The sequence below is a fragment of the Quercus suber genome, unplaced genomic scaffold (assembly GCF_002906115.3).
Source record: "Quercus suber isolate HL8 unplaced genomic scaffold, Cork oak 2.0 scaffold_535, whole genome shotgun sequence".
NCBI classification, from domain to species: Eukaryota; Viridiplantae; Streptophyta; class Magnoliopsida; order Fagales; family Fagaceae; genus Quercus; species Quercus suber.
Window position 1 is genome coordinate 153,541 of NW_027069983.1, and position 26,217 is coordinate 179,757.

At 31.8% G+C, this 26,217-nt stretch overlaps 2 protein-coding genes and 1 non-coding gene across 4 annotated transcripts; 2 read left to right on the forward strand and 1 right to left on the reverse strand.

Moving 5' to 3' along the window:
• The first annotated feature begins 468 nt into the window (after positions 1-468).
• Positions 469-5,266, forward strand: LOC111999437 (uncharacterized). Of its 2 annotated transcripts, XR_010625138.1 has the most exons (4): positions 469-595; positions 740-792; positions 4,371-4,441; positions 4,577-5,266. It is a non-coding gene; the product is annotated as an uncharacterized LOC111999437 (transcript). The 2 variants fall into 2 exon arrangements; XR_010625137.1 differs by having other exon boundaries at positions 4,371-5,266.
• A 1,796-nt stretch (positions 5,267-7,062) lies between these two features.
• LOC136061301 (large ribosomal subunit protein uL14mz-like) lies at positions 7,063-8,636 on the forward strand. Its single transcript, XM_065763966.1, has 2 exons — positions 7,063-7,193; positions 7,904-8,636. The coding sequence occupies exons 1-2, from the start codon at positions 7,063-7,065 to the stop codon at positions 8,391-8,393; spliced, it is 621 nt and encodes a 206-aa protein (XP_065620038.1). The 3' UTR covers positions 8,394-8,636.
• A 3,293-nt stretch (positions 8,637-11,929) lies between these two features.
• On the reverse strand, positions 11,930-17,131 carry LOC111995723 (probable inositol transporter 2). The gene is given in 8 exon segments (XM_065763965.1): positions 11,930-12,257; positions 12,260-12,698; positions 12,833-13,438; positions 13,537-13,644; positions 13,963-14,123; positions 14,126-14,297; positions 16,676-16,746; positions 16,840-17,131. Coding segments are annotated over 8 exon segments (1,734 nt in total). The 5' UTR covers positions 16,973-17,131; the 3' UTR covers positions 11,930-12,213.
• Between the last annotated feature and the right edge of the window lie 9,086 nt (positions 17,132-26,217).

Genomic DNA, 26,217 nt, shown 5'->3' on the forward strand with positions numbered 1-26,217 from the left:
GGGCTCTAGAGATTAGAGGATTTAGCAAAAAGAAGTTAGGTTTGTGTCGAATGAAAGGATCACCAATCATCGTAATAACTTGGCATAAAAGTTCTCTAAATCTCTAGGAAATTATGTACTTTAAACCATGAAACCCTTGTTTATAGAGGGTAAAAGGTCTTGGTTGATGACCTTGGATGAGTTTGGGACCGTCAAAATCGAAAAATATGGAAAGTTGTTGAGTTGAACAAGTGCCGAATTGAGAAAATTTCTTCAACCCATTACATTTTTTATTTTTTTTTGAGAAACAAACATATACACAAAGAAGAGTGAAAGTAGTCCTAATAATTCTTATGTATTTTTAATCACATAATTAATTTAAGGAATTATATAATTTGTTTAAATAATATATATTTTCCTTAGACAAAGCACAAACATAGACACGTGCTCATTAATTAGATTGTAGATAAGCCCTCGTTTAGTGTTTTAAACATTATTATTAACTGTCTCTACCTTTTCTGCCGTTTATTCTAAAAAAAACTGTCTCTACCTTTTTCGAGTTCCCTTTGCCCCCACCACTCTCCTCAACCTCGTAATCTTCAGAGTTCAGTCTCGGGTTAGTGCTCTCTCTAGCATTGTCGTTTTCCTTTTCCTCACCTAAATGGGTTTTCAAAGAACGATAAGGCTCGCCATTTTTGTTTGAGAAAGAAAGGCACAGTTTATGGGGTTTTTGATTTCCATACAATTTGTATATTTGCAGGGGAGATATAAATCCAGAGATGGCTGCAAGTCTCGCTTCCAAATGGTCTCGTGGTATGTCAATGTGATCTTTATTACCCTCTTTTTTTCAAGTGCTCTATTCAGTTTTAACAATGACATTGCTGGATGATAGTACTTAAATATGAAGTTTTCGTTCATTGATTTGAAATGATGATTGTAATTACATAAATGTTCATTCAAATGTGTTAAACCCCTTTTCCCTTTTCTGGGTATTAATTTTTTTATCTTTTTATAATTTTTGGAAAGTAGGAAGAACTGGTTGTTAAAGATTCTGGCTGTTTCAGTAGTGATGACATTGCATGATAGTTGCTTTTGGAATGTGTAAAATGAGTTTGATCAGCTGGGTTAATGGGATGCTGAATCTTGACATTGTTAAATCACTCTATCATGTTGTTGGGTTCTTCTTGAGTGTGGTTTGTGTCATTCAAGCTTTGTTTCAATGGAATTTGTTAGAGCACAAACCAATTTTTTCCCACTCGAGGTGATACAAAGTCACTCAAGAGGATGAATATTTGACTTTGTGCTAGAGAGGATATGGACTTTTATGTGAAATGCACAAGTTAACAATGAGAACGAGGATCAAAGCCTAGATTATGATGCAGGAATTAGGATTGATGTTTAGGGGTTTTAGGTTAGGAAATATGGATCTTCATGGCTGTTTGAGGCCGAAACGGGGGATAAAACAAAAAACAAGGTAAATAAAACACTAGGCAATCACACCTAGGTCTTCATAAGCAATCACACCTAGGTAGGAGAAGGCAATCACACCCTTGAAGCTTAAAATAAGCTGCTGAATTTTATTAATCAATCACTATATATTATTGACTACAATAAAGCCTTTATATAGAGACTGTTGTTAAACCCTTTCCTAGAAGGACTAGGACTCTAAATAATCTATTCCTAGAATGACTAGGAATACTAATAACCAAAAAATGACTTAATAACTTCTAAACCTAATAGGAAAAAGACTCAAAACATAAAATAAGACTCATGGGTCTCTAGGATGGATACGGATTAGGTCCAATGTATCAGTGCATTAGACACGATACGATATAGACACACATCCAAAACTGTGCACTGGACAGAAGCTTAACCCCTCTAGGACAGCCCATTCCAGAAAATCTTAAAATTACCAGACTACCCCAATTTTTAAAACTTAATACTAAGGCTCAATAATAACCAAAATAACTTATGAAAGGTGTCAAGAAAGTCCCAAATTAAAACTAGACCACAAATCTTGAATCTTGTCATATTTAATCTTGTATTTCCTTGAACCCTTTCTTGTCCGCATCATATTACCAATGCCTAGTTACAAAGCCTACTCAAAGCGTAATGATGCACTTTCAATAATCAAGATACAAAAAATTTACAAGGATAGAGTTCTCACAAGCCTACAGGCCTACATATAATTCTGATACAGTGAGATATGATTCTCTGGATTTGTATGTTTGAGTGTGTGTATCTTGTGTGAGAACATCTTTCTATACTTATACTTGAGGCTTTAGTAGTTAATCTTGTCCTCATTGCCATGTGTCATGTTTTCATTAGCTTTTAATCCCTAGATCCTGGGTGAAAGCACTCTAATAACTACGTTGAGGTAATTGCCTTCTCACGTGGTACTCACATTTGCTTTACATATAAATCTGCTTGAGATGATAGTCTTTGCTCAAGGTAACTAGCACTGACTAATTTTCAATGATATGGAAAACTTATGTAATCAGTTAATAACGTGGAAAACTTATTTAAAATAACACAATATTTTCCACATCTTGTACTAATATTTGGCCTAACGCATGCCCCCACATGTGGTTGGTGTATTCCTAGGCCAATCATCTTTGGATCACTTTACCAATTCCTATCAGTTTCAGGTCTTCGTTTCAATCTTACTTTTCTACAACCCAAACACTAAATTTCACTTTCCTATTTTTTCCCAACTTGACAATTTCAATGGCTTGTGTCAAACTAGCTGCTTCTAACCCAGAAAAAATTCCTTCCTTGAGCAATCCTGCTTCAAGTGAACCCATTAAGGATTGCGATGTGGCTGCTCAGATCATGAAAACCATTTCTGCTGACCAGAAAGTTTTCACACACTATGTCTTGCTTCTTGAAATTAGGGGGAAGGTTCTTCCTCCTTCTTGAGCTTTGACGCTTCAGGCTATGGTCTTGGGGTAGTGATTCTAGGCAAATTTCCAGGGGATTTGGTTGACCATTTCCTTTGTTTTACTGTTGGTACTCCTGCCTATCAATCTTGAGGTATTTCTTGGGAGTGATTGGAATGGTAGCGTCAAGCTCAAGACTTGGACTCCAGAAGTGAAGGTGTGGTCTCTGGGTGACTTGAATGGACACACAGCTGAGAAACAAATGGACTCGCCTTGGCATTCGCAAGGCCATTTTACTCTCGAAGTATGATCCCCAAGTTAATCCAGTGTTTCTCTCATCGTTAGTTCTGTTTTGGTCCCCTATGACCAATTTTTTCCACTTTTCTGAAGGTTTCATGAGTCATGACACTCACTATCAAAGATGTCTTTGCCCTAACGTGCCTTCCTCCTTATGGTATGTCTGCACACTTCTTTTAAGTTTTCACATTCATTCACCTGCCCCAAAAGAAGCAATTGCACTTTTATTTGAACTTATTTGTTACAAAAAGAGTTCATGGCTTGGGCTTCATTTTGTACGATGAAGAGTGTTCGTTTTACCTCCTGTGGCTCTGTAGATCCTTGTTCAAAATTTTACTTCGAGGAGGCTTATTTCTTCCTATGTGCCAATTGCTTGAGCTCAGGCACAAGGAATTTGAGTAGCCATGGGCCCTATGTTTTTGGTTGATGTTTACAGAGCTATGGTATTGGCTTGTGCTTCTCCATGTAATACCCTAGGGGGTCATTTATGTTTTGTTCAGCTTTGCGCATAAACCTATTTCCAATAACTTGCGCTTGTCCCGAGGCCTTTCTCCAAAGATGAGTCCAACTCTTATGGATAGCGTTGGTCTGAAGCCAAATACGACGAGCTCTAGGACATTCCATCATTCAAACAGTGGTTTGATAATTCTCCAAATATGGTAGAACCTACAATATTGTAGATTTCAAGCCTTTCAATGAAATGAAATTTGTGCTCTTGGAATTTAAGACCCTATCTTCTATGGCAGATGATGATAAGACCCGAGCCATATACGCCAACATTCTCCAAACATGAGACTCGTTTTTGGCTTGAGTACTTTTCTAGAGATACATAACCCTTCTCTTGTTGCATGCCAACTAGGCTTTGAGCAACTAGTATCTTTTCCCCAAGTCTATTCTGAAAATAACCGATGGCACTCAAGAAAAAGCTTGAGGAAAGAAGAGATCACTTCTTTTGTGAAGAAGAGTAAAGATTTGGCAAAGAAGTTCATTTTTCTGTGTTTTACACATTGTTTGTGCACTTCTACCAAGTTTCAAGACTGATGGGATGAATATATGGCAGCTAGGAATGATATAGACTCAATGGTTGAATCTCTTAAAACCCTTTGCCCAACTTTTCTTTCTAATAACGCACCAGATATTAAGTAAATTTTATTATTCAATGTTTACTATATATTTTCTAGGCTTTTACTAAAATACCAAACTTTTATATATCAGCCAATCCTTCAAATGTCACTGGCAAAAGCAAAAGGGTCAAGCGTAAATCTGGGAAGGTTGAGAGTTTTGAAGTAAGTAGCTCTGACCATTTAGATCAAATGATTGAGGAAGCATATATTTCTGTTTCTCGTAAGATAAATCTGGGTTATTTAGAATCTATGGCCATATTATTTCCGCTTCAAGGTGAAATAATTAAACGTGTGCAGTAAGAGTTAATTCAAGGGCCAAACTTCAACAAACCTTGAGCTCCTCAAGGCCCGTTTTCTCAACTTAAATCTGTCAAAGAGAGACCTGAACTCCCAAGGGAAAAGGAAGGTTATAGTTGCCTTTGATGAGGAAGAGGAAGAATCTCCTGAGCCTCCTTTGGCCACAAAAAGATCTAGATCAACCTCTATCCAAATCAGAGAACCATCTGACCAGGCTCAAGCAATTAGTGAAGATATTCCTGAGGCTATACCATCACAAGTTCAACAACTAATGAAATGTGCTGGTAGGAAGCCTTCTCAAATAGAAAGGAGATCCAAGCTCAGGGAGGATTGAGGCAGCAAAGCAAGAAGTGAAGGAACAGGCTCGAGACCTTGCTGCTGCCAAAGCCTAGAGACAATGGCTTCTTGATCAACTCAAAGCCCTACAGGAAACCCATGGGGACCAGGTTGGTCCTGACATTTTTAAATTCCTTGAAAAATAAGAGATTGAAGAAGAAGAAGAAGAAGAAGAGGTGGAGGAGGAGGAGGAGGAGGAGGAAGAGGACAGTGAGTAGGCTGCGCGACCCGATCCCCTCCATATTGCTCCATATGGATATGATATTATTTCTAAGTGGGTTGGGTGGGTTCAACTATTGAAGTGGCAGGTGGGGTTGGGCGGTGGGTTGAGTTCTTTTATACCACCTAGATCTTGTCCAATACTTACTTAAATTATTCATACTTCAATAACATAAACATGACATCATAAATTTTGATTATATTCCCATAAGCCAACTAAACATTTACATTTTTCTCAAATAAAATAAATAAATAAATAAACATTTACAAGAAATTACAAATTTTTTATGCTAAATCCAAGCCAATGTAGAAACAAAAATTATGATTAAAAATTTCAGCAAAAAATAAATGATTAAACAAACAATCAACTTATTTCACCACTTTTTTTTTTGAGAAGATATTACACCACATAATAACTAATTTCTAATTTATGTAACTTTTTCTCTATAGTTTAAATTCTCCATCCCCTTAATTTTGTATTACATCATTAATTTAACAAAAATCTCTTTATGTTATTGCAACATTACTTCATGTTATTACTTTAAAATTTTGGATATTCTATATAAGTTGTTCACATAACAACTTAAAGCATTATCCACGCATCGCGTGGGACCATGGCTAGTTCTTATAAAGGCTAGAAGAGCCATTTGAACCAAAAAGTCACTAATAGTGAAAAATCTTCAAATATCTCAACTACAATCTTACAAAATAAAAAACAACAATAACAGAAGAAGACACTGACCTGAGAGAAGGAATTGCTGCATGCCTCATGTGATGTGCTCAGAAAACCAGACAATTTGTGGTCAAGCCCCCCAAAAATGAACGACCCACTAATATGCAGCGAGTCAAACAGTTAAAAATAATAATAAATAAATAAAAAGGCCCCAAATTCAAGAAAATAAATTAACAAGGAAATGTTGGGAAATATTAGGAACCAATAACTAATTGCAGCTCATTATAATCAACCATCATGGTCATCATGGCAGAACGAGGGAGAAGCAAGTTCAAGTAGGTATAATTAAGTTCAGAACCAATTATTTTAGTCCAAGGAACAAACTTAAGCATTGTCAATTCTATTAGGCCAAATATTTAATTTTATTAATAGTACACGTATTATTACAAGATGTGGTAAATATTAATTTATTTTAAGTAAGTTTGCCATGTCAATAAGTGATTAACAATGGACTGAAGCCCTAAGGAATGACAAGTGGCGTCACATCATTGGAAATTAGTTGTGGTAGTTACCTCGAGTGAAAACTGTCATTTCGAGTGGTTTTATGTAAAGAGTACGTGAGTACCACATGAGAAGGTAGTTACCTCGAGGGTTATCAAAGTGCTTTTAGTTGGGATCGTGGGATTAAAGGCTAATGAAAACGTGACATATGGTAATGATGACAAGATTAACTATCAAAGCCTCAAGTATAAATAGTGAAAGATGGTTTCACGCAAGACAAACACACTCGCACATAAAAATCCCAGAGAATCATCTCTCATTGTATCAGAAATATTGTAGGCTTGTAGGCAAGTAGGCTTGCGAATAAATTTAAAAAGTAATTCCTCTAAATCCTATAAACCATTGTAGGACTTCAACAAAAATAAAAACTATTAACGTGTATAAATCATGGAGTTAATAAAAAAAAAAATTGATATGAGATATAAACTCACAAGAGATAACTATATACATAGAGGCGGGTTGGACAAGATCTAGGTGGTATAAAAGNAGAATCGCATGGTCTCTCACGTGATGTTTTTTTTTTCTTATATGTATATATATATATATATTTTATTATAAAAACCATATAAAATTCTTATATATATATATATATAATTAGTGCATACTTATCGATAATTAATGTGTATTCACTTCATTGACACATTTAATGAATTAAAAGTTTTACATAAATGTAAACTTTGATAAGGTGGAAGCCTAAATGAGAGAAGCTCAACGAATGTGCCACTTGGCAGAATCTCATGCTCTCCCACATGAGGTCTCTGCTTTTATATGTATATTGAATATTGATGATAGGCTGTTAGATGATATCTCTGGTTCAAGTCTTGTGGAGTGCATGAGTTACTGACAAATAGAAAAATAATTGTTTTAAGATTTTGATTTGCTTCCTGTGCAATATTCTTTGAAATTTTTTATTAGTTGGGTGTCCAAAATTTAAGGCTATTCTTGTAACATTGCAAAGTAAGAGATAAACTGAAGTGGAGCTTCTGATAGGCTGGGATGGAGTAACTTTCTTGCTGTTGCTAATCTTAATGGTTTGGAAGAGGCATTATTACTTGTTGACTTCAATAAATTTTTGGTTTTTTAAACCGTCAATTTTTTTGAAATTTTGCCATCAAATATATATGAGGAATCAAACCTTTTGACAGTCACAAAATATGCTCTTAGAATTGTAAATAGGACAAGCATGTTTACTCCGCATCAGAGAAATAATTTTCTTCTCCTGAATCAGAGTGGAATTCCTACCTGGATTCCTTGAATTCAATGTAGAATTCTGACAGGGCTGGAGAACATAAATTCACAAAGCTTCTAGTAATAGCTAGGTAATGCGTGGCCATATCTGAATGTCTGCTCTGTGTGTGTGTTTGTGTGTGTATGTTTCTTTTTTATTATACCTGATCTATTTACCATGTACAACTTATTTTTAAGAGAATATAGAATTTAGGTTGGTTATCAAGTTGACTTGTTCAGAGACCAATTAGCATCATTCTATGTCTTGAAAGGAAGAATTGCTTTAATCATCTCCCTTAAAATGCTGGAAGGAAGCTATTATACGTTCTGTTTGAAAGAACAAAGGCTCATTTTGCTCAGATCTATTGTTGGAGGTCCATTGTTCTTACCTTAATCAACTTAATCTTTCTCTTTGCAATTTTACAGCAACGAAGGACTTTCATTCAGATGAGGACTGTTCTCAAAGTTGTGGACAACTCAGGGGCAAAAAAGGTGATGTGCATACAAGCTTTGAAGGGGAAGAAAGGTGCAAGATTGGGAGATACAATAGTTGCATCAGTCAAGGAAGCCCATCCAAATGGAAAAGTCAAGAAAGGAAAGGTTGTGTATGGTGTGGTTGTGTGTGCTGCAATGCAACGCGGTCGTTACGATGGCAGTGAGGTGAAGTTTGATGATAATGCTGTGGTACTTGTTGACAAACAAGGCCAGCCTATTGGCACCAGAGTTTTTGGACCTGTCCCTCATGAGCTGAGGAAGAAAAAGCATGTCAAGATTCTTACTTTGGCCGAGCATATTGCATGAAGAATGGAGTACACCAGACTCCCAAGTGCAGGATTGTTAACATAGGCATAGTTTTGATAAATCTAGCATATTCTTTTGGTTGGACTCTTGAAATTTGCCTAAATTTATATGCAATTATTAATGAGAAGAAAGGCTGATTTTGCATCCCATCAACTTTGGGTAGTGAGTTAATATCCAAGACACGTATTCTTGTGTAGTGTATCATAAACGATCAATAATGGCTGATTTTGCATCCCATCAAAATGTGATTTTCAACTACATTAGGCTACTACTCTCTCAACTGATGACTAATTGTCAAAATATCTGCAGATCTTGAAAGGCAGATGTTCGGTTCTTCAATGGGTACAAAATAATACAAATAAAATGCTGGAACACCATGAAAATCACTTTTTTTTTTTTTTTCCTCAGTTTTTTGTTTTGTTTTTTTCCCTGCCTCCTTTAAATAAAAGGACAGCTTGAAATTTAATTGCTGTGTTGCAGCAGAAACATTTGTTTTTGCCAAACTTGAAGATGTGTAATCTTCCATTCCTCAATCTGGTTAATCTTCCGTTTCCTGAAACTTTGGTATTACAGGCAACCAATGTCAATGACGCCTTCAAAGACGTTTTGAACTCTACTCTAAGAGCCTACCTAATATTAATTGGATCAAGAAGTCCCATTGTTGCAAGGAACTGCCAAGATACCAATGTGTGTACATTTGTACTTCGAGGTGCCAAAATGTTATCCAAAGTACAAAACATAATCTCCATATTTTATACTGTACCATCATTTTGCTGCCATTAGCCAGTCCCCAGGAGAGAAGTAGTGAGGGAGCAATAGAATAAAACAACTAGGTAAAACAAAATGAATATGACTTGAAGGACCCTAGGATTCACAAGCTAGGAGGTGCTGGATTATTTTTATTAAAACCAAACTAAAATTCATTGCAATTTGTTGCAAGATGCTTCACGATATGTCACTTGAGAACATATTCAAAAGTTCCTACACAGTTCTTATTTTAACAAATGTTTGATCAAATTTCCCACTGCCTGTGAGATTAAAATTTGTAGGGTGCTCATACTGAAATCTTTTTGTTCGTGGAAGGAGAATTGAAAGGGCTACCGAAACCGTTCAAATCTGAGAAAATGTGACCAGGGATGAGAACTAGTACTCTTGTCTTGTGGTTGAAAATACTTGGGGTTCATACCTTGGACCCATTTTTATGGTGGGAAAGAAGATCAAAGAAACAAAGGTGTTGAACAAGTGGAATAGAGAATGGTTTGGCAATGTACAATCGAGGATTAGAGAAATTAGAGCAGCTTTGGAAAAATATCCAAACCCAGCAACCTTCAGAACATAATGTGGACTGTTTTCGTGTATACATAGCTAGATTGTTGGACTGTTTTTTTTCATCAGAATTTTATATGTTGTGACATTGCAAATTGTACCATACAGATTTTTTGGTTTAATGTGATTAGACTTAAATGTATGCCAAATTGGACTTTCAAAGACCTGAAATTCCCAAAAACATAGAGGAGATTGTGAAGTCTACTATTTCTAAAGAAATTACCAACTCACATTAGTTTCAATAGTGAAGATCATAGTGGTTTTTATGAAATATCTTTTTTGTTTTTTTGTTTTTTTTTGTTTGAAAAACCACTTGTATAGTTGTATTCCTTTATCACTATGTTTATGTAAAACATATAAAATATGTGCATGGTTGTAGGTTTTTCTTTTATTTTATGTTACACATTATATAACTTAAATCTTGTTTACTTTTTTTTTCCTTGGTAGTTTTTCTAAAACTCTCTCTCTCAAGCCTGAAAGCTATTCCTTTAAACTATTGTTCTTAGTTCAACAAGTAATGTCTTCTTACCTTTTTCTTTTTTTATTTTTTTTTAAAGAAGAAAATCCATCTTTATATTAATTAAGAAGTTGGTAAATCAGCATTAACAGAATTACCTTGTCTTAATGTCTTCTTACATGAATATTGTACTTATATTTTCAACATTAAACAAAAGAAAATTTAATATAATCATTTACTTTGGCAAAATTTGTACCATCAAATTGTAAACTTTCATAGTTATTATATACCTTTTATTTTCCCTTTTAAACATGTCTATTTTAACATAATTGAACATTGCAAAAAAAAAAGATAACTTTAAGTATTTTCATGTATTCAAGGCCTTTTATTTTTAATGTTTTGTTCTATGAAAATAATTTTTTAATTTTGCTTTATACATTGACATCCAAACAAACTTTAGTTCTTAAATCTTTGTTTAAGAACTAAATGACATTGGATTTCAATGTTTAAGACAACCAAGCAAACTTTAGTATTTCAATGTTTTTAGGACAATGCCATTTACATGATCCTGGTTCTTTTCACATCTACCTATTAAGTATAACCTCATAAAGCTCATCAACAATAAAATTAAATTAAAAAAAAAAAAAAAAACCTCAGGCATAAAGCATGTGAAGAATTTAATATTATTTAATTTACCGTAAATAAGTTAGGAGAGTCATATATTTAAAATTTCTACCACTTTTTTAAATCCCTAAAACTAAAAGTTATATAGAAAATTTCTGAATATATAAGCATTAACAATTTAACATGTAGAAATGATTTATAAGCTTGTTTCAAAAGTTCATGGAATCATCTTAAGTAAATCCTTCCTCAATCTGATTTTGAAATATAAGTGCCTAACTCTCAATGAGAATCACGCTTAATTTTCCAGTGGCATCCAAAGATTAAAATACAAAGAAAGAATTGGTAAGATTTACTAGAAGTAAAAGCAAATGGTTGAGAAGAATGAGATTTTCATTTTCTTGCAAAATCGTAAACTAAAAATGGGTTCTGATTCAAAGTGCTTCTTCTTAGTAATTGAGTGCATTATGTAATTTTATATTGGGGATTAATGATGAATAAAAAAAATTGAGTCAAAAGTCTTGTAACTTAATTGGCTGACATTTTCTGATCTTTTTAAGAGATCTAAGATTTGAATATGAAATATCTCCTCCCAAACCATTATGTGTATTAAGCAATCTATATATATATATATATATAATTTTATAATTTTATATACTAGAATATAATAACATTATATACTAAAATTTATTAGATTGCAAATGTCTAAAAAGTTAATATGAAATACAACATGTAATTCTTGGCCTGCCCTATTAGCAAAGAATAGGTCTATATATTTTATTTCAGTTACGTAAAGATATGATCTACTTTAGGTATTCAATGCAATAGGAGCTTGTTTTGGTGTAAACGTTATCAGCACAAGAATTTTAGGTACAATATCTTAGATGTTATTTCTTAAATTTTCTATTTAAGATTTAGTCAAGTGATGTGACTATTTAACTAAAAAAATACATTTCCATCATATGAGAAAAAATTTTACATGACAAGATCTTAAAAGAAGAACCTGAAGAACAACACATAAATATTGCCCATACAATAAATAACTAATTTGCCATGAGAAAGTATTTTGGGTGGACAGAGGTCCATTGGCTTTGTTGGATGTGTCATTCATAAGCAATAGGCAGTAGCTAAATAGTATGCACAAGGAAACTTGTTTATTTTATGCACAAGATGAAATTTCGACCCATACAACACTTTGACCAATGAAAAGTAAAATTATAGATATCCTTCTTTCAACACACTGATTTTTTTTTTTTTTTTGGAGAGAGAAACACACTACAATTGACCAAAGTAATTTATGGTATTGCAGTGTACCATTAGAAACTATAATGACCAATTTCCTGGTTTAGCAAAAATAAAAATATTGACCAATTACCAGGATTCCCTACTCAAAGCTCAACAAAATAGAACTTCTTTTCAGGCAATTTGGACATTCTTCTCCAAATTATCAGAGCGTTTCTCCAAAACTTTAAGTGAATAGCTCTATCCTCCAGCATCTTCTCTATCTCCTCAATTGGCAGGCCCTTTGTTTCTGGGACACAAATCAAAACAAAGGCTACGCCTACAACAGCAATGACCCCGAACAAGAGGAAAGTCCAGGGAGTCCCAATAGCTTTTGTTAATGATAAGAAGGACTGGGATACAACAAGGTTTGAGGACCAGTTTACCGTGGCAGCAATTCCACCACAAATGCCTCTATACCTTAGTGGATAGATCTCGGAGTTGACAATCCATGGGACAGTTCCCATTCCAGGAGAGAAAAATATGATGTAAAGAGCCAACCCACAAAGTGCAAGCCATCCAGTTTTGCTTGGACATCCCCTAGTGTACCAAAGCCTATCTACTCCCTGGCAGGCATCTTTCACTGTGTCATTTGAGATCACACACTCCCCTGGCAATAACTGTAAGATGAAAAAAGTGAGAATAAATAAAATGAAAAAAGTGAACCATAAAGAGGTGGTAGTACTCTAATGCACTGTTATTTAGAATTTGAGAAAATACTTTCTAAGGGATACACAATGAAATTTACATCTACCTTATCAGTGCCTGAGGCACAGAACCCACATGATGGAGATGAAGCCTTCAAACACTCCATACAATCCCAACTCTTAGCATTTGCAACCACCGAACTATAATCTGGGCAGGTGTAATTTTGGAGATAAGAGGACACAGTTGGTGTCACTTGTGGTGAATTAGTTGTGGTATGGTAAAAGATTCCACATAGAAGCGCAAGTGCAATTACCACACCACTCAAACTGACAGCAGCAAGTTTCCTTCTCCCAGTCCGGTCAATCAAGTAGATGCTCACGAGGGAGCCCGAAGCATTGAGGCCAGAAGTGACGAGTGAGAGGAGGAGTGCAGTTTGATTAGATGCAATTCCAGCCAACTGAATTATGGTGGGGCTATAGTACATGACTGTGTTTATGCCCACAAACTGCTGGAAGAACTGAAGTCCAACTCCTGCAATTAGTCCTCTTCTTACTGGCTTGGTACTCCATAGTTCTCTATAGGTGATCTTTCCAGCAGATCCTGTTGCCTTAATCTCTGCTTCTACAGATTCTTGTAGATCTTGCATCTCTGTTTCCAACTGATGGGCTGGGTATATTTTCTCCAGTAAAGCTTTTGCCTCTTCTACTCTACCCTGTTAATTCAAAAGACGCGGTTAACAATCTTTGATTCGAACAAAGCATATATTTGATTATATAAGACTATGAAACAACTAGTTTATGAGAGAGGAACCTTGCGGTATAGCCAACGGGGTGACTCTGGAAGATATAACATCAGGAAAAACTGCACCACAGCAGGAACTGCTGCAACCCCAAGCATCCAGCGCCATGTTCCTGGAGCCTATACAGAAAAACACACAAGTTAACATCTTTTTCATCTGCCTAGAGTACAAGCATTACAATATATGAAAATGAAAAACTGATTGTAGAGTGCAAAATAACTGTTGAAATAGCAAAATTATACTGTTTTGTTAACACAATTAGAATAACAAAGAAAAGTTCAGTATAATTAGTAGCCCAATTTTTTATGCGTCTCCAAATAGAACAACTGCCACTAGTGCATTGAAATGCTATATTGAACTCAATGCAAGTTGGTGAAATGTGAATGAGTATCCAAGCACTCCTAACTTTAAAATTACAACTACATTTGCTTGCTTACCTCGGTAAAGGCCAAGTTGATAAGGTAGGAAAGGAACTGGCCCCCAGTTATAAGAAATGCATTGGTACTAACGAGGGCACCGCGGATTTTGGCTGGGGAAGCTTCAGAGATGTACAAAGGGGATGTCATTGATGCCATTCCAACACCAAATCCCACAAAATACGTCCAACAATGAGAAGCGGTGGGCCATTGGCAGCAGCCATGATCACAGCTCCAATAAAGAACAAAAGGTCTCCTATGAGAAGTGCAGGTTTCCTTCCATGGCGATCATTCAACCATCCACCAATAGCAGCTCCAACAATTGCTCCTGCAACTGCCATGCTCACTATAGTTTCCTATACATATGTATTGTCACCAAACACAGTAATTAACTTAATATACATTTTAGTTTTCACAAATTAGTAATAATATGGATTTTTAATTTTGAACCTGTTAAGTACAAACAAATAAATAAATAACTAATCAATAACTCACGCAATGATGCAATGCACCAGAAAACTTAACGAAATATGATTTTTTTTTTTTTGTCTCCCTTTTTAACATTTTTTTTTTGGGTCAAAATATGAAATTCAATAATTAAGGTAATTAATTAATACNTATATATCTAATGATTTGATAAAGGATATATGGAAATAATGGGTTTAAAAATAAATTAATTATATGAATTCTAATAAAATAATGATGTGTAAAAATTGAAACCTCAAAAAACTTACATGGCACAATATTATGAGGTTAGCAAAAAGTTTTTTTTTTTTTGGAAGAAATAGAGTTCGCGTTCTGTTTTATATATTTTTAGATAACTATAACTATATATTAGTATATTACTACAAATCCACTAACCCTCCACCCCCAATATATACACACCATGATTTGAGATTAAATTTCTTGTTTAAATAAAAAAAAGATTATATAAAAGAAAAAAGAAACTTTGATTTTTCAAAACATTTTAATAGGAATTATTAGATGGGAAAAGTTAATGGAAGAGTATTGGTTAAGGAAATATTTTTAGAAACTTTTTATAAGAAAAAAAAAGTAATAAATTTTTTGATAGCTTTTTATATTTCTCCAAAAAGCGGTATCGAAATTTTTCTAAAATAACCTATTAACAAATGCCTTAAAAACATCCATTAACAAGACCCTTATCACATCATTGAATCTTGTGATTTCCCTTCAATCCCTTGTTTAATAAGGGTGGAGATGCCACATAGTCCAAAATCATTGAGTAAATTTAAGGTTTTGAAATTCAACAACAAAATTTAAATAGAAATTAGTCAAATTTTAACAGAATACTGTAGATTAATAAATATAAGAGAAATTATATATCCATAATATTTTCATAACATTTTTACAAAAAGTCCTAAGTGGTATGTTGTTATTATTGGAGTAAAAAAGTAATCTTAGTATTAGGTTCAAATTTGAATCAATAATAACTAACTACCTATAATTTGTTCTATAAATATTATGAAAATATTGTGGACGTATTACCTTTCATTCATATAATATTGTTATAAAAAAAATATGTTATTGCGTAAAAATTGAAAAAACTAATTTTATAGATTCATGGATAGAATTTGAGCCGAAGGACCTTCACAGTTGTGAAGGGCCTGTAAAAGCCCATAAAAAATAAAGCTGAGCTGACCCAAATATTCTAGGTCTATTTCTTCTTGTTTTATACAAGAGCCTTGTTGGATCAAGTGAAGTCTAAGACTAAAAGTGTCATGCTCAACCATGTTTGACACTTGTCAACATATTGACCTCACCACAAACAACACTTGTCAAACTATCACTAGTTTATTATTATTATTATTATTATTTTGGGAACGGGTTTATTATTATTATTATTATTTTTTAGATACATACAATAGAATTTTCTGTTTTAATTTGTGGCGATTCGTGACATCGTTTTAGTGTAAGTGAAATTAATCTTTAAATCTCTTATATTGTTACCTTTTTTTTTTTTTTTTGATTTCCTATATCTATGGATTCTTATCCATAATAAAGACCAAAATATAAATAAAAAATAAAAAGTAATTGAACGAAAAAGACTTGCCTAAAAAAAAAAAAAAGGGAAAAATTTGCTTGGACTGTTTTTTTGATACCATGCTTGGGACTTGAATAGAGACTTTTCAATAGAGACTTTCCAATTTTATGTTACCCAAAAAAACACAGACTTCTCCAATTTTTTTATATATATTTAATTATGACCAAAGTTTGATCACACGCCTCGAACACGACGAGTGAGCAAAAAAGCATTAATCATACCTGGTGGTCCAAACAACATTTCAAACATCCAATGAATATGAACTTCACCAAACAACTCAATTATTATATTGGGTATTTTTTATATTAATAAAAAGAATTTTTTTTTATCCACTTTTTTTTTAGTTTTTATTTTTTTCATGAATTCAGGTTTACATATGTGCCTAATTAAGAATGGAAAAGTTATGGTAAAAAAAAAAAAAAAAAGAATGGAAAAGTTAGAGAAAACGTAAGTTCTACATCAATAATAATAATAATGAACTTGTTAAGGGTAATTTGGCCATTGTAAAGGTAAATAAATAAATATTTATTAGGAAAAACAAATAGGAACATTTATTTATCATATATGTGAGTGGCTTTTAGAAACTGGATAAAATTAACAAGGAGAAGACGAAGATATATTCAAAGACATGCATAGATAATGTGATATATATTTGGTAGTAGATAAAATCACCTGCAGGTAAGTCTTTTTATCCACCTCCTTGAAATCATCTCTAATGTAAAGAAGAGCTCCTGATATCACTCCTGCACACCAAAAAGTGATGAAAAAAACATGTTTAGAAAATACACAAACACATACATAGATACCCAGAGAGAGAGAGAGAATTATATATATACCAGTGTCATAGCCAAAGAGAAGGCCACCAATCCCAGCAGAGAAAGCTAGACGAAGAATATAAGGGTTTGTCCATGCTAGATTAAAGCAGTCTCTAAAAGCTGATGCATCAGCCGTAGGTATCCCTCCTTCCATTTTCCCTTCTTCCTCTTCTTCTTCCTTGTGATGACTGTCTTTTTAAGAAAGACTGAGTATTCTTTTTCTCATAGAAAAAGAACCAGAGAGATATAAGGAAAAAAACAGAGATAACTAGAAGAGAAAGAGAGAATGTGTGCCAGTGAAAAGAGATGGGCTAGTGTCTCTAAATATAAGGTGAGAGTTTGATTGAGATACGTGCGTATTTTGTTGTGTTGTGTTGTGTCATATGAGAGAGAGAAAGAGAGAGAGAGAGAGAGAGAGATTCGGATAATGAATAGGTTTTAAAAGGGAAAAGAAATCCTCTAATAAAGGAATTGTCTTATTGAATATTGACGTTGATGATTTTCAAATGGGAAAACGTTAACAAATTTTCTAATAATTTATTTAAAAAAAGTTTTAATGAAAAAAAATAATTTTTTGATAATTTTTTTCATTTTTTATAAAAATAGTGTCAAAACTTTTTTAAAATTGATTATATTCATAATCGGATAAGGGCTATTAAAAGAACCAATTAATACTTGGCACTAATCCAAACCAAAAAAAAGTTAAAAATTACCAATATTAGCAAAAACAAAAATAAAAAATAAAAAATTACTACTAATATTAGCAAAAAAAAAAATTATTACTTTATTTATATAAAGTAAGAAAAAAAAAAGAAAAAAAAAAGAAAAAAAAAAAAAGCAAGAAAAACAGAAAGATTGTTGGCAAAAGTCAAGACTGCAACCATGTATGTTGTAGACTTGTAGAAGAACGTGGTTACTCACAGAAGGCCCTTTTTTTGTAGTGTCATTCGCCCATCACACCTGATTATCTAGCGCGTGTGATGACTTTACAAGTACGATTTCTTGATCTTTGATGATGTGATAAAGTTCCATGTTTTTATTTTATTTTATGGAATTCAACCATTCATTCATGGAATCTTGGCCGTTCCAAAAAGATTATTAAAAAAAATCCTTTTGAGACCGCATGTATTTAGTATTTTCAGCGATAATGTATTTTTAGAAAGTGAGTTATTTTTTTAAAAAAAATATTTCTATAAAATTATCTTATTATTTCTATATTAGTAGCAACTTTAAATAAATGATAAACAATCTCTTAATTTCACTTATTTAACTTGTCGTGAGATAGAAATTGTTTTACAAAAATATTTAACAGAAAATAATCTCTTAAAATAAGCCTTTTTTTTTTGTTGACTAAAAATAATTTTCCTCTAACTTATTTTTCTTATGCTACAAACACTAAAAAAATACGGAAAACTATCTTTATATCAAAACAAAGTTTAGCTTACCTTCAGTGTTTTTTTAACTGGAATTAATTAAAAAAGTACTAAAACAAACAAGTTTGACTTACCTGCAGTACTTTTTTAACTGGAATTAGTTAAAAATGTACTAAAAACAAACGAGTTTAGCTTACTCTAGTATTTTTTTTAACTAAAATCAATTTAAAAAGTATTAAAGGTAAGTCAAACTCATAAGAAACGGGAGTGATATAGTATATAGTACATTTTCCCTAACTTTTTGCTAAATACAAAGAAGAGAAAAAAGAAAAAAAAAAAGTATACTATTCATAAAATAGCATATATATATATAAAAAAAAAAGGACTATATATACATTAAGAGAAACAGTAATCCTTCTCCAAAAAAAAGACAAAAAGTGAATAACATGTGAGAGAAACCAAAAAATAAAAATAAAAAATTAGGGGTGAGAGAAGAAAAGAAAAAGATAGAAAACATAATTTCATGTGCTGAATTGGGTCAATAGATGCCATTCACTTGACTACAATTATTTCTTTTTCTTTTTATTTTTTTCATACCAAATTTTGACCATTTAAAATAATATATATTTTTGTTAAGAGTCTTGTCATTTCATAGGTTGAGACTTTTTTTTTTTTTATATATATATATTTATGGTGAAAACATTCTCAAAGTTTCGAATCATCGTTTCCCTATTATAAATATCAAATTATATATGTGTTTGAGTGTAATATGTGCAACATTCCTTGATTAATTAAAGTGTGTTATTTTCCAAGACTGTTTGGGCATGAGTTTTTTGGATATTTAGTGTAGTCCATAGGGAGTATTGTATGTGATTTAGATATGAGAATAAGATTCACATAGAGAAAACCTAAATCATAAGTTCCTTGTAAACTTATTAACCCTAATTTGTGGTTGGTGATGAAATAGGGCAATTTATCTACAAAGACCATAACTTGTCAATTATGATGATCTATTTTGATCATACAAGTGGAGACTTTTTATTGATATGTTAGTATGTCTCAAGTGTTTGAGACACACTAAAAGGGACCATTGTAAGATTTTTGTGTTCTACCAACTATTTAACTTGAACCAATAATCTCACAATAATTGTTGGTTACTATGATGTATACCGAAGCGAGATTTTGCACTGTCAAAACATTAGTAATCACATGTAGCATGTTGGGAACATTGTTCTCAATCCATTCGATTAAAGACATGAAACATCATCTTAAGATAGATTTAATAAAAATTTATTATGTAAATTGTCAAGCCTGACTATTTTAGTAAGGAGTTACTAAAATTTATTTTTAATTGAATTAACGTAAAGCCACATTATTAAAAGCCCATGTAGGGTGGCCCATTAGCTAATCTAAGTATAAAATGGATTGGTTTAGTTGAGAAAACCCTAACCTCTTATGTACTACACTTTTAAAGTAGGAAGGACAATTTAAACCTACCCCTCACAAGTACGTACCTCACCCGCCTTTAATGGATGGGTTTTACCTTCCCTGCATAGCAAATAAGGCGGTAATGAGGGTTAACAATTTTCCCAATACTCACTTTGCACTTGCCTTGTTTATATTTAAACTATTAAACAATATTTTTTGTTGGTTTTTTTAATAAGGCATATATATGTGTTTGTAGCTTTCAAACTTTAAATTAATGATTTGTTTGATATTATATTATTGAATTTATATATTTATATTTTTTGTTTGTTATATTATTATATTTGAATTGTTTCTTATGTATTTAAAATAAAATTAAAATAAATTATATATATTAAAAAATTGAGAGTGGTAGTATGGGTACCAATGAGTATCTACTAGAATGGGGAGGGGTAAAAAACCAGCCCTGAAGTGAGAGTGGGGTGGAGACAGAAATAGGAAACCTGCCCTATACTGTTGCCATTCCTAGTTTAAAGCAAGGGGGAGGAATTGTTCTCTCACATATTAGACATACACAACTAGGGGATTCTATTCTCAAGGAAGAGAGCCCACTCTCTTAGGCAATCATGTGTTCATTGAAGTAAAGATCGAGGAGATCTTTAGGCCATAAGTTGCCATATTTTTTTTAGATTTCATTTGAAAAGGTTGTTGCATCAACATTTAGCCAAAGATTTAAGGCTTCTTGGTGAGAATGGCAAAGTAAATGCACCAAGAGTATGATTCTCTAATGTGAAAATTCATAATTCCATGTGCACACCATTGGATGAGTTGATACCTCCCTAGGTATTAAGTGCTTTTTTTTTTCCCGCCGAGGGGGGGGAGTTTGAACTATGAGGACAACATGTAAATATTTGTAACCAGTGTATTAGCCCAAGTATTCTTGAAATGTTTTCATTTAAAAAAACAAAAGTGTATACTTCAAATATTTCTTGATTGATTCACTCAAACTACCACAGCATTAAAATTATGAGGATTTTAAAAGCATCTTCTCCACCAGAATGAAAGCTTTTTATTTTATTTTATTTTAAATGTATGTTTCCCATTCAGTATTTTATCAATCGTATCGTGTTTCATATGTTTTTCCTCCCTAATAAAATAAAGAAAATTTGAAATAAAAAAAATTTAAAAAAAAAATCGACCACGATCTACATGACATATTGTTGCCTGCTATGTGAGAATGATTTCCAGAGCTCAAATTTTGTCTTTCTAATGGAAAAAAAATACTCATTAACAAATTACCAAATAACTACTATATTATAATGATCAGTGAGAAGCATGAGGCCGTTAATAAGAGAATCAATTTCAAATCGGAGATCATTTCATACTGTATTATAGTGATTAGTGAGAAGCATGGGGGCCGATAATAGACTTGAATTGTTCTCTTTTTTAATAGTCAAATAATAAGAAGAAACGCAACAACCAGAGAAATAGGTCACATGCATACATTGTGTTAGCCGCATGTTTTAATTGAGGCCTTGAGGGAATGGAGAATTCTAAAATGTATAAAAATTTGATCTGATGTTGTTTTATCCCATTAGTCACTAGGACAATAACTTTTCATCTGAATATATAATGTGTTAATTTGTTTGAATATATTGGCAACTAAGCAATCGTTGAGGCACTTTATCATGTAAAAAATGAAAATAAAATGATGGCCCAAATGAAAAGACAGACTCTATAATCATGGTTTAATCGAACCTAATATGTGACAGAAAAGACTTGCCAATTTGCGCTGTGTATCTCTTTGGTGGGTGGGTGTATAAAACATCTTTCAACATTCGATTGGTACTTACATTAGTGGCGGAGCCATGCCACTTTATAGCCATAGCGACCTAAAACGTATCTATTTTTTTTAAGCATATATATTTGAAAGATATCCCAATTTTTTTTTTTTAATGGCCACTTCGATCATATTTATTTAGCATTATAGTTGGATGTTTGATATTTTGGACCAAAAGTTAAAATTTTGAAAATTTGGGTTTTGAATAAGAGCGTATTGTTTAGTTCCAACTAAAAAATTGATATGAATTCCAGTTAGTTCAACTGGTTAAATTTTTAATAGTTGAATAAGTAATTTGAATTTTAATCCCCGCCTACACCAATATTCGATTGATGTCTTTGCTTGATGATAAAAAACACAATCATTAGAAGCAGGCGTCATATGTTGAAACTTTATAAAAAAAAAAAATTAGAAAAAACTAAAAGATTGTTTTTGGGTATTTATTTATTTTTTTGTCTATGTGTTTGGGTGTTTATTTAAGAAAAAACATACTTGGCAACACTAATCATTCTTATAAAAAGAAGAATATTTAACATATAATGATAATAAATATGACTTTTATTTTTTCGTTTTATGCTATTTCCTTTATAGAATGGTTGTACTTCTATATATATTTCTAGTTTTTACTGGAATTATGAAACAATTATTTTAGTTGTGAATATTATTTAAAAACGTTTCTCAATAAATTAAAGATGATTTTTAATGGATCTTTGATTTGCATATTGAAAGTAAAATTGTTGAGACATTTAATAGAGAATCAATAATAGATAATTTTTGCAATCTAAAGAATGTTAAATTTCATATTTTGATAAATCACAAATGATTGAGTAAAACAATATTAGGAAAAAATCATTTTATATATTTTATTTTTTTAATGTTGAATAGATGTTATTCTTTTCATATATTAATTTAATTTTCAATTATATTTTTTTAATTCTTAATTTTTTTTCTCATACTTGGACCCTGTAAAAAAAGGAAAGAAAAGCCTCATCCCATGAAATGCTTGAATATTCCCATAGAAGCACAATAATCTACACACACATATAGATATATAGATATATTATGAGTGCGATTAACAAGTGTCTCAGTGCATTAATTAAGATTAACTGTTTTATAATAATCGATAAGCTTTTTTGGAGGAGTTGAACAACATTCAATTAAAGAAATATTTATTTATGGTTTTTCTTAAAGTGTCATTCTAATGAGTGGCCTTAGAGCATTAAAAAAAAAAAAAAAAAAACAAACAAACAAACAATTAGGATATGTTTAGTAACTGTTTTTTCCCCTTATTTTTTGTTTCCAAAAATAATTTTCTATTTTTGAGACTAAAAAACTTGTTTCACAACCCAAAATGGACAAAAAACAAAAACTGCTTTTAAAACTCAATTTGTGAAGGAAACTAAAAACATGTAAATTAAAGGCTGTTTTCGGTTTCTAATTTTCAAAAGTCAATGAAAATATACATTTAATTTAATGAATCTGTTTCATTTATTAAGTTAGCATTAGAGTTCAAATCCTAGTAACAACATATTTTAGTATTTTTTTTTTCAAAAAACTGTCTTTTTTTATTTCAACTAACCAAACATGTTTTTTATTTCAAAAATACAAGAAAATTGTTTTTCCTTTATATTACCAAAAAAAAGTTTTGAAAATAGAAAACAAAAACTGTTACCAAACATAACCTTAATATTTTGACAGCCTTTTTCATTTCCCATAAAAATGATGTCAGAACTTTTCTAAAATAGATTATTAACCAATGCCTAAGGGCACTCGTCAGCATTTTCTTTTGTTAAATGATGCCTTTGTGCATCTATTAAGGAGAAATCTAATGGCCCACATTGCATATTGAAAAATAACAAAAAGAAGGAAACCTATGTATTTTTTAATATATTATGCACAACCGCACCTAGAAAACTACTTATAATAATAATAAAAAAACTCAATCATAATCACTTCCTTTAGACACTCATTAATAGGATTGTTGTTTATTTGATTTTTTTTCCCCCAATACTCTGTGACCCATTAGATTCCTTCTTAATAGGAATATCGATCATTGCACTCATTAAGAAAACTATATATTATTGACATAAAATGATACATTTTTAGTAGATTTTGTTGTAAAGTGGGATAGTTGGGAAAAAAAAGTTGAAATCCATTTCAAAAGCAATTTTAGGTTGTTTTTCAAAAAGTGACTACTAAACACTTATTGGGTGAGTTTGGTTCAGCTTTTTGATATTGTGCTTTTTGAAAAAGTTGGGGTTTTAAAAAGTGCGGTATAAAACTAGGTTTTTTGTAAAAGTTGAGTGTTTGACTAACACTTATAAAAGTGGCAGTTTAAGAGATAAATTACCAAAAAAAAGCAATGTATATATAAAGAGAATTATTTGTTTTAATTACCTCTCTTAATGCAAGTTATGGACACAATATTTTCACAAAAATTTCACAATAAAGTCTATATGACAAGTTGTTAATGATAGGGGAAAAAAATGTCACTAATAGGTTTAGATGAGAATTAATAACAACTTACTATGTAAACTTTATTATGAAATTGTTATAAAAATATTCTGTCAATAGTACTTTTTTTTTTCTAAAGAAAAATAGTACTAATTTAAAAAGTTAAGAGATATAATAAAATGTTACAATATTTTCACAATACTAATTTAAAATTAATCTTTGTAAAATAAAATTTTATTAACACTTATCTTTTAAATGAGTTATTCTAGGATTATACATGTACCCACAATTTTTTCTCCACCACATACTCTATAACATCACAGTTGTTGAAAAAGAAGTTGTGAAATAATCTGTATTCTTACTTCCTATATTTTCTTCTACCTTGCTTTAACCAAACCAAAAATTTTTTTTTTCTTTCACTTTTTTCTCATGCACTCATTCACTTCTTCCTCATCTTCTTATTTTCCTTTTCTTTTACTTTCGTCCATACAGAGCCCCCTCCCCCCCCCCCCCCAACCACACACACACACACACACACACACAAGTCTCTCTCTCTCTTCTGTATTTTCCATTTATCAAAAACTCTACCGAATTAAAAGGTTTTTTTGAGATTAGATATGTAAGACGTAATTTAAAAAAAAAAAATAGAGAAGAGAAGAAGAAGAAGCAGCACAGAAAAAGAAGAAGAAGACGAGATTCTGCAGCACAGTAGCATAGAGGAGCAGAAAAAACTATGGGCAATTCAGGAAAAAGAAAAACCCACCAACGGTAACAGCGTGTTTTCTCCGTGTTTTCTTAAGTGAGGGAAAACTGAAAAATAAAAATAGCTCAAGACATGTTTTCAGTTTTCTTCACAATATAAAAATTGAAAATAGTTTTTTATTTTTGCCTAAAAACAGTTACCAAACAAGTTTTTTGCTTTAGGAAATAGAAAATTGTTTTTGAAAACAGAAAACTGAGGAAAAAAATAGTTACCAAACATACCCTAATATTTTTGTTTTGAGAAAACGCATTTGTGCGTTTTGCAATTGCAGCTCCAAGCTACTGTGCCAAAACGTAGAAATCCTTTGAGCTGGAAAATGCACTTTTGTGTAACTCACTTTTAAAAAAATTTACCAAATATGCGTTTTGAGTTTTGGGCTAGAAAACGCACATTTTGGCCCCTTAAAGTCGAACCAAACGGGCACATTATCAGACGAGTTGTACAATACTTATGCTTTTTAAAAGCTAAAATACTCTTATAAAACCACGAAAAGTCCCACCAAATAAAAACTAGTCAATAAAACTATAAAAGAAGAAGAGATGGGCTAGCAAGTTTATAAAAAAGAAAAAGAAAAAAGAAAAAAAAGAGATGGACTACCAAAACGAGTTTAAAAAAAAAAAAAAAACTTAATTATAATTAATATCTTTCAATTCGATCATAGAATGGCCTTTTGGGGAGTAGGGAAACACAAAGTTCCAATGTCAATAGGATTTCCCCTAGTATAGGTATCAACCCCTTTAAGTAAAATAATAAAAATTACAATTAAACAAAATTAAAGAAAAAGAATAGGCTAGGGCCCCAAAATTTTAAAAAATAAAAAAAAATATAAAGGGCCTTTGGATAATGTCTATAATTTATATCCAAGTTCTTCTAAAAAAAAAAAAAGTTTTATACCCAAGTTTTCTTATGAAAAACCTTACACACACACACACACACATATATATATATATATATTGAGTAATGCTAGAGATATAAATTATTTTACAAGTTTCTCAAAAAAAAAAAAAAAAAAAAACTATTTTATGAATTTTTTTACAAATGGCTAATGTGGTAAGTGGTTATTGGTAAATGAAAAGTTGATATTAGTAGTGAGACACAACAATAATTTATAAAAATATTGTAAAATAGTTTGTGAGTAGAATTACTCATATATTTTTAGGAACCAAAAAAAAAAAAAAAAAAAAAAAAAGAAAGGGAACTCGATATTATTAGTGAAAGCGAATTTTGGGTGGGAGAGTAAAATGATATTTGCAAGTATATAAATAGACTGTCTTAATGTTACACGCAACTTGAGAATTGAGAGCCATGTAAAATAAATGGCCAGGGGGAAATTTTTTTTAAGAAAAATGTAAAGAAAAAAATATATACAAATCGAAAGTCTGACTTAATTAATTCAAATGGTAGGCTAAAAAAATATTTGTCAAAATTGCTGTACTCAATTTTTATATACAGCAAATCAGCTAAAATTAGTAGTTTAATGAATTTTTTTGGACTAGTACAGTGAGAAATTAATGGATGTGAACACCCCAACCACCCCCCCCCCC

Bases quoted from the DNA above. Each gene is read 5' to 3' on its own strand.
- LOC136061301 (XM_065763966.1), top strand. From the start codon at position 7,063: ATGAGAGAAGCTCAACGAATGTGCCACTTGGCAGAATCTCATGCTCTC. The intron at 7,194-7,903 runs GTGCATGAGTTA...AAATGCTGGAAG, and splicing joins TCTGGTTCAAGTCTTGTGGA to GAAGCTATTATACGTTCTGT.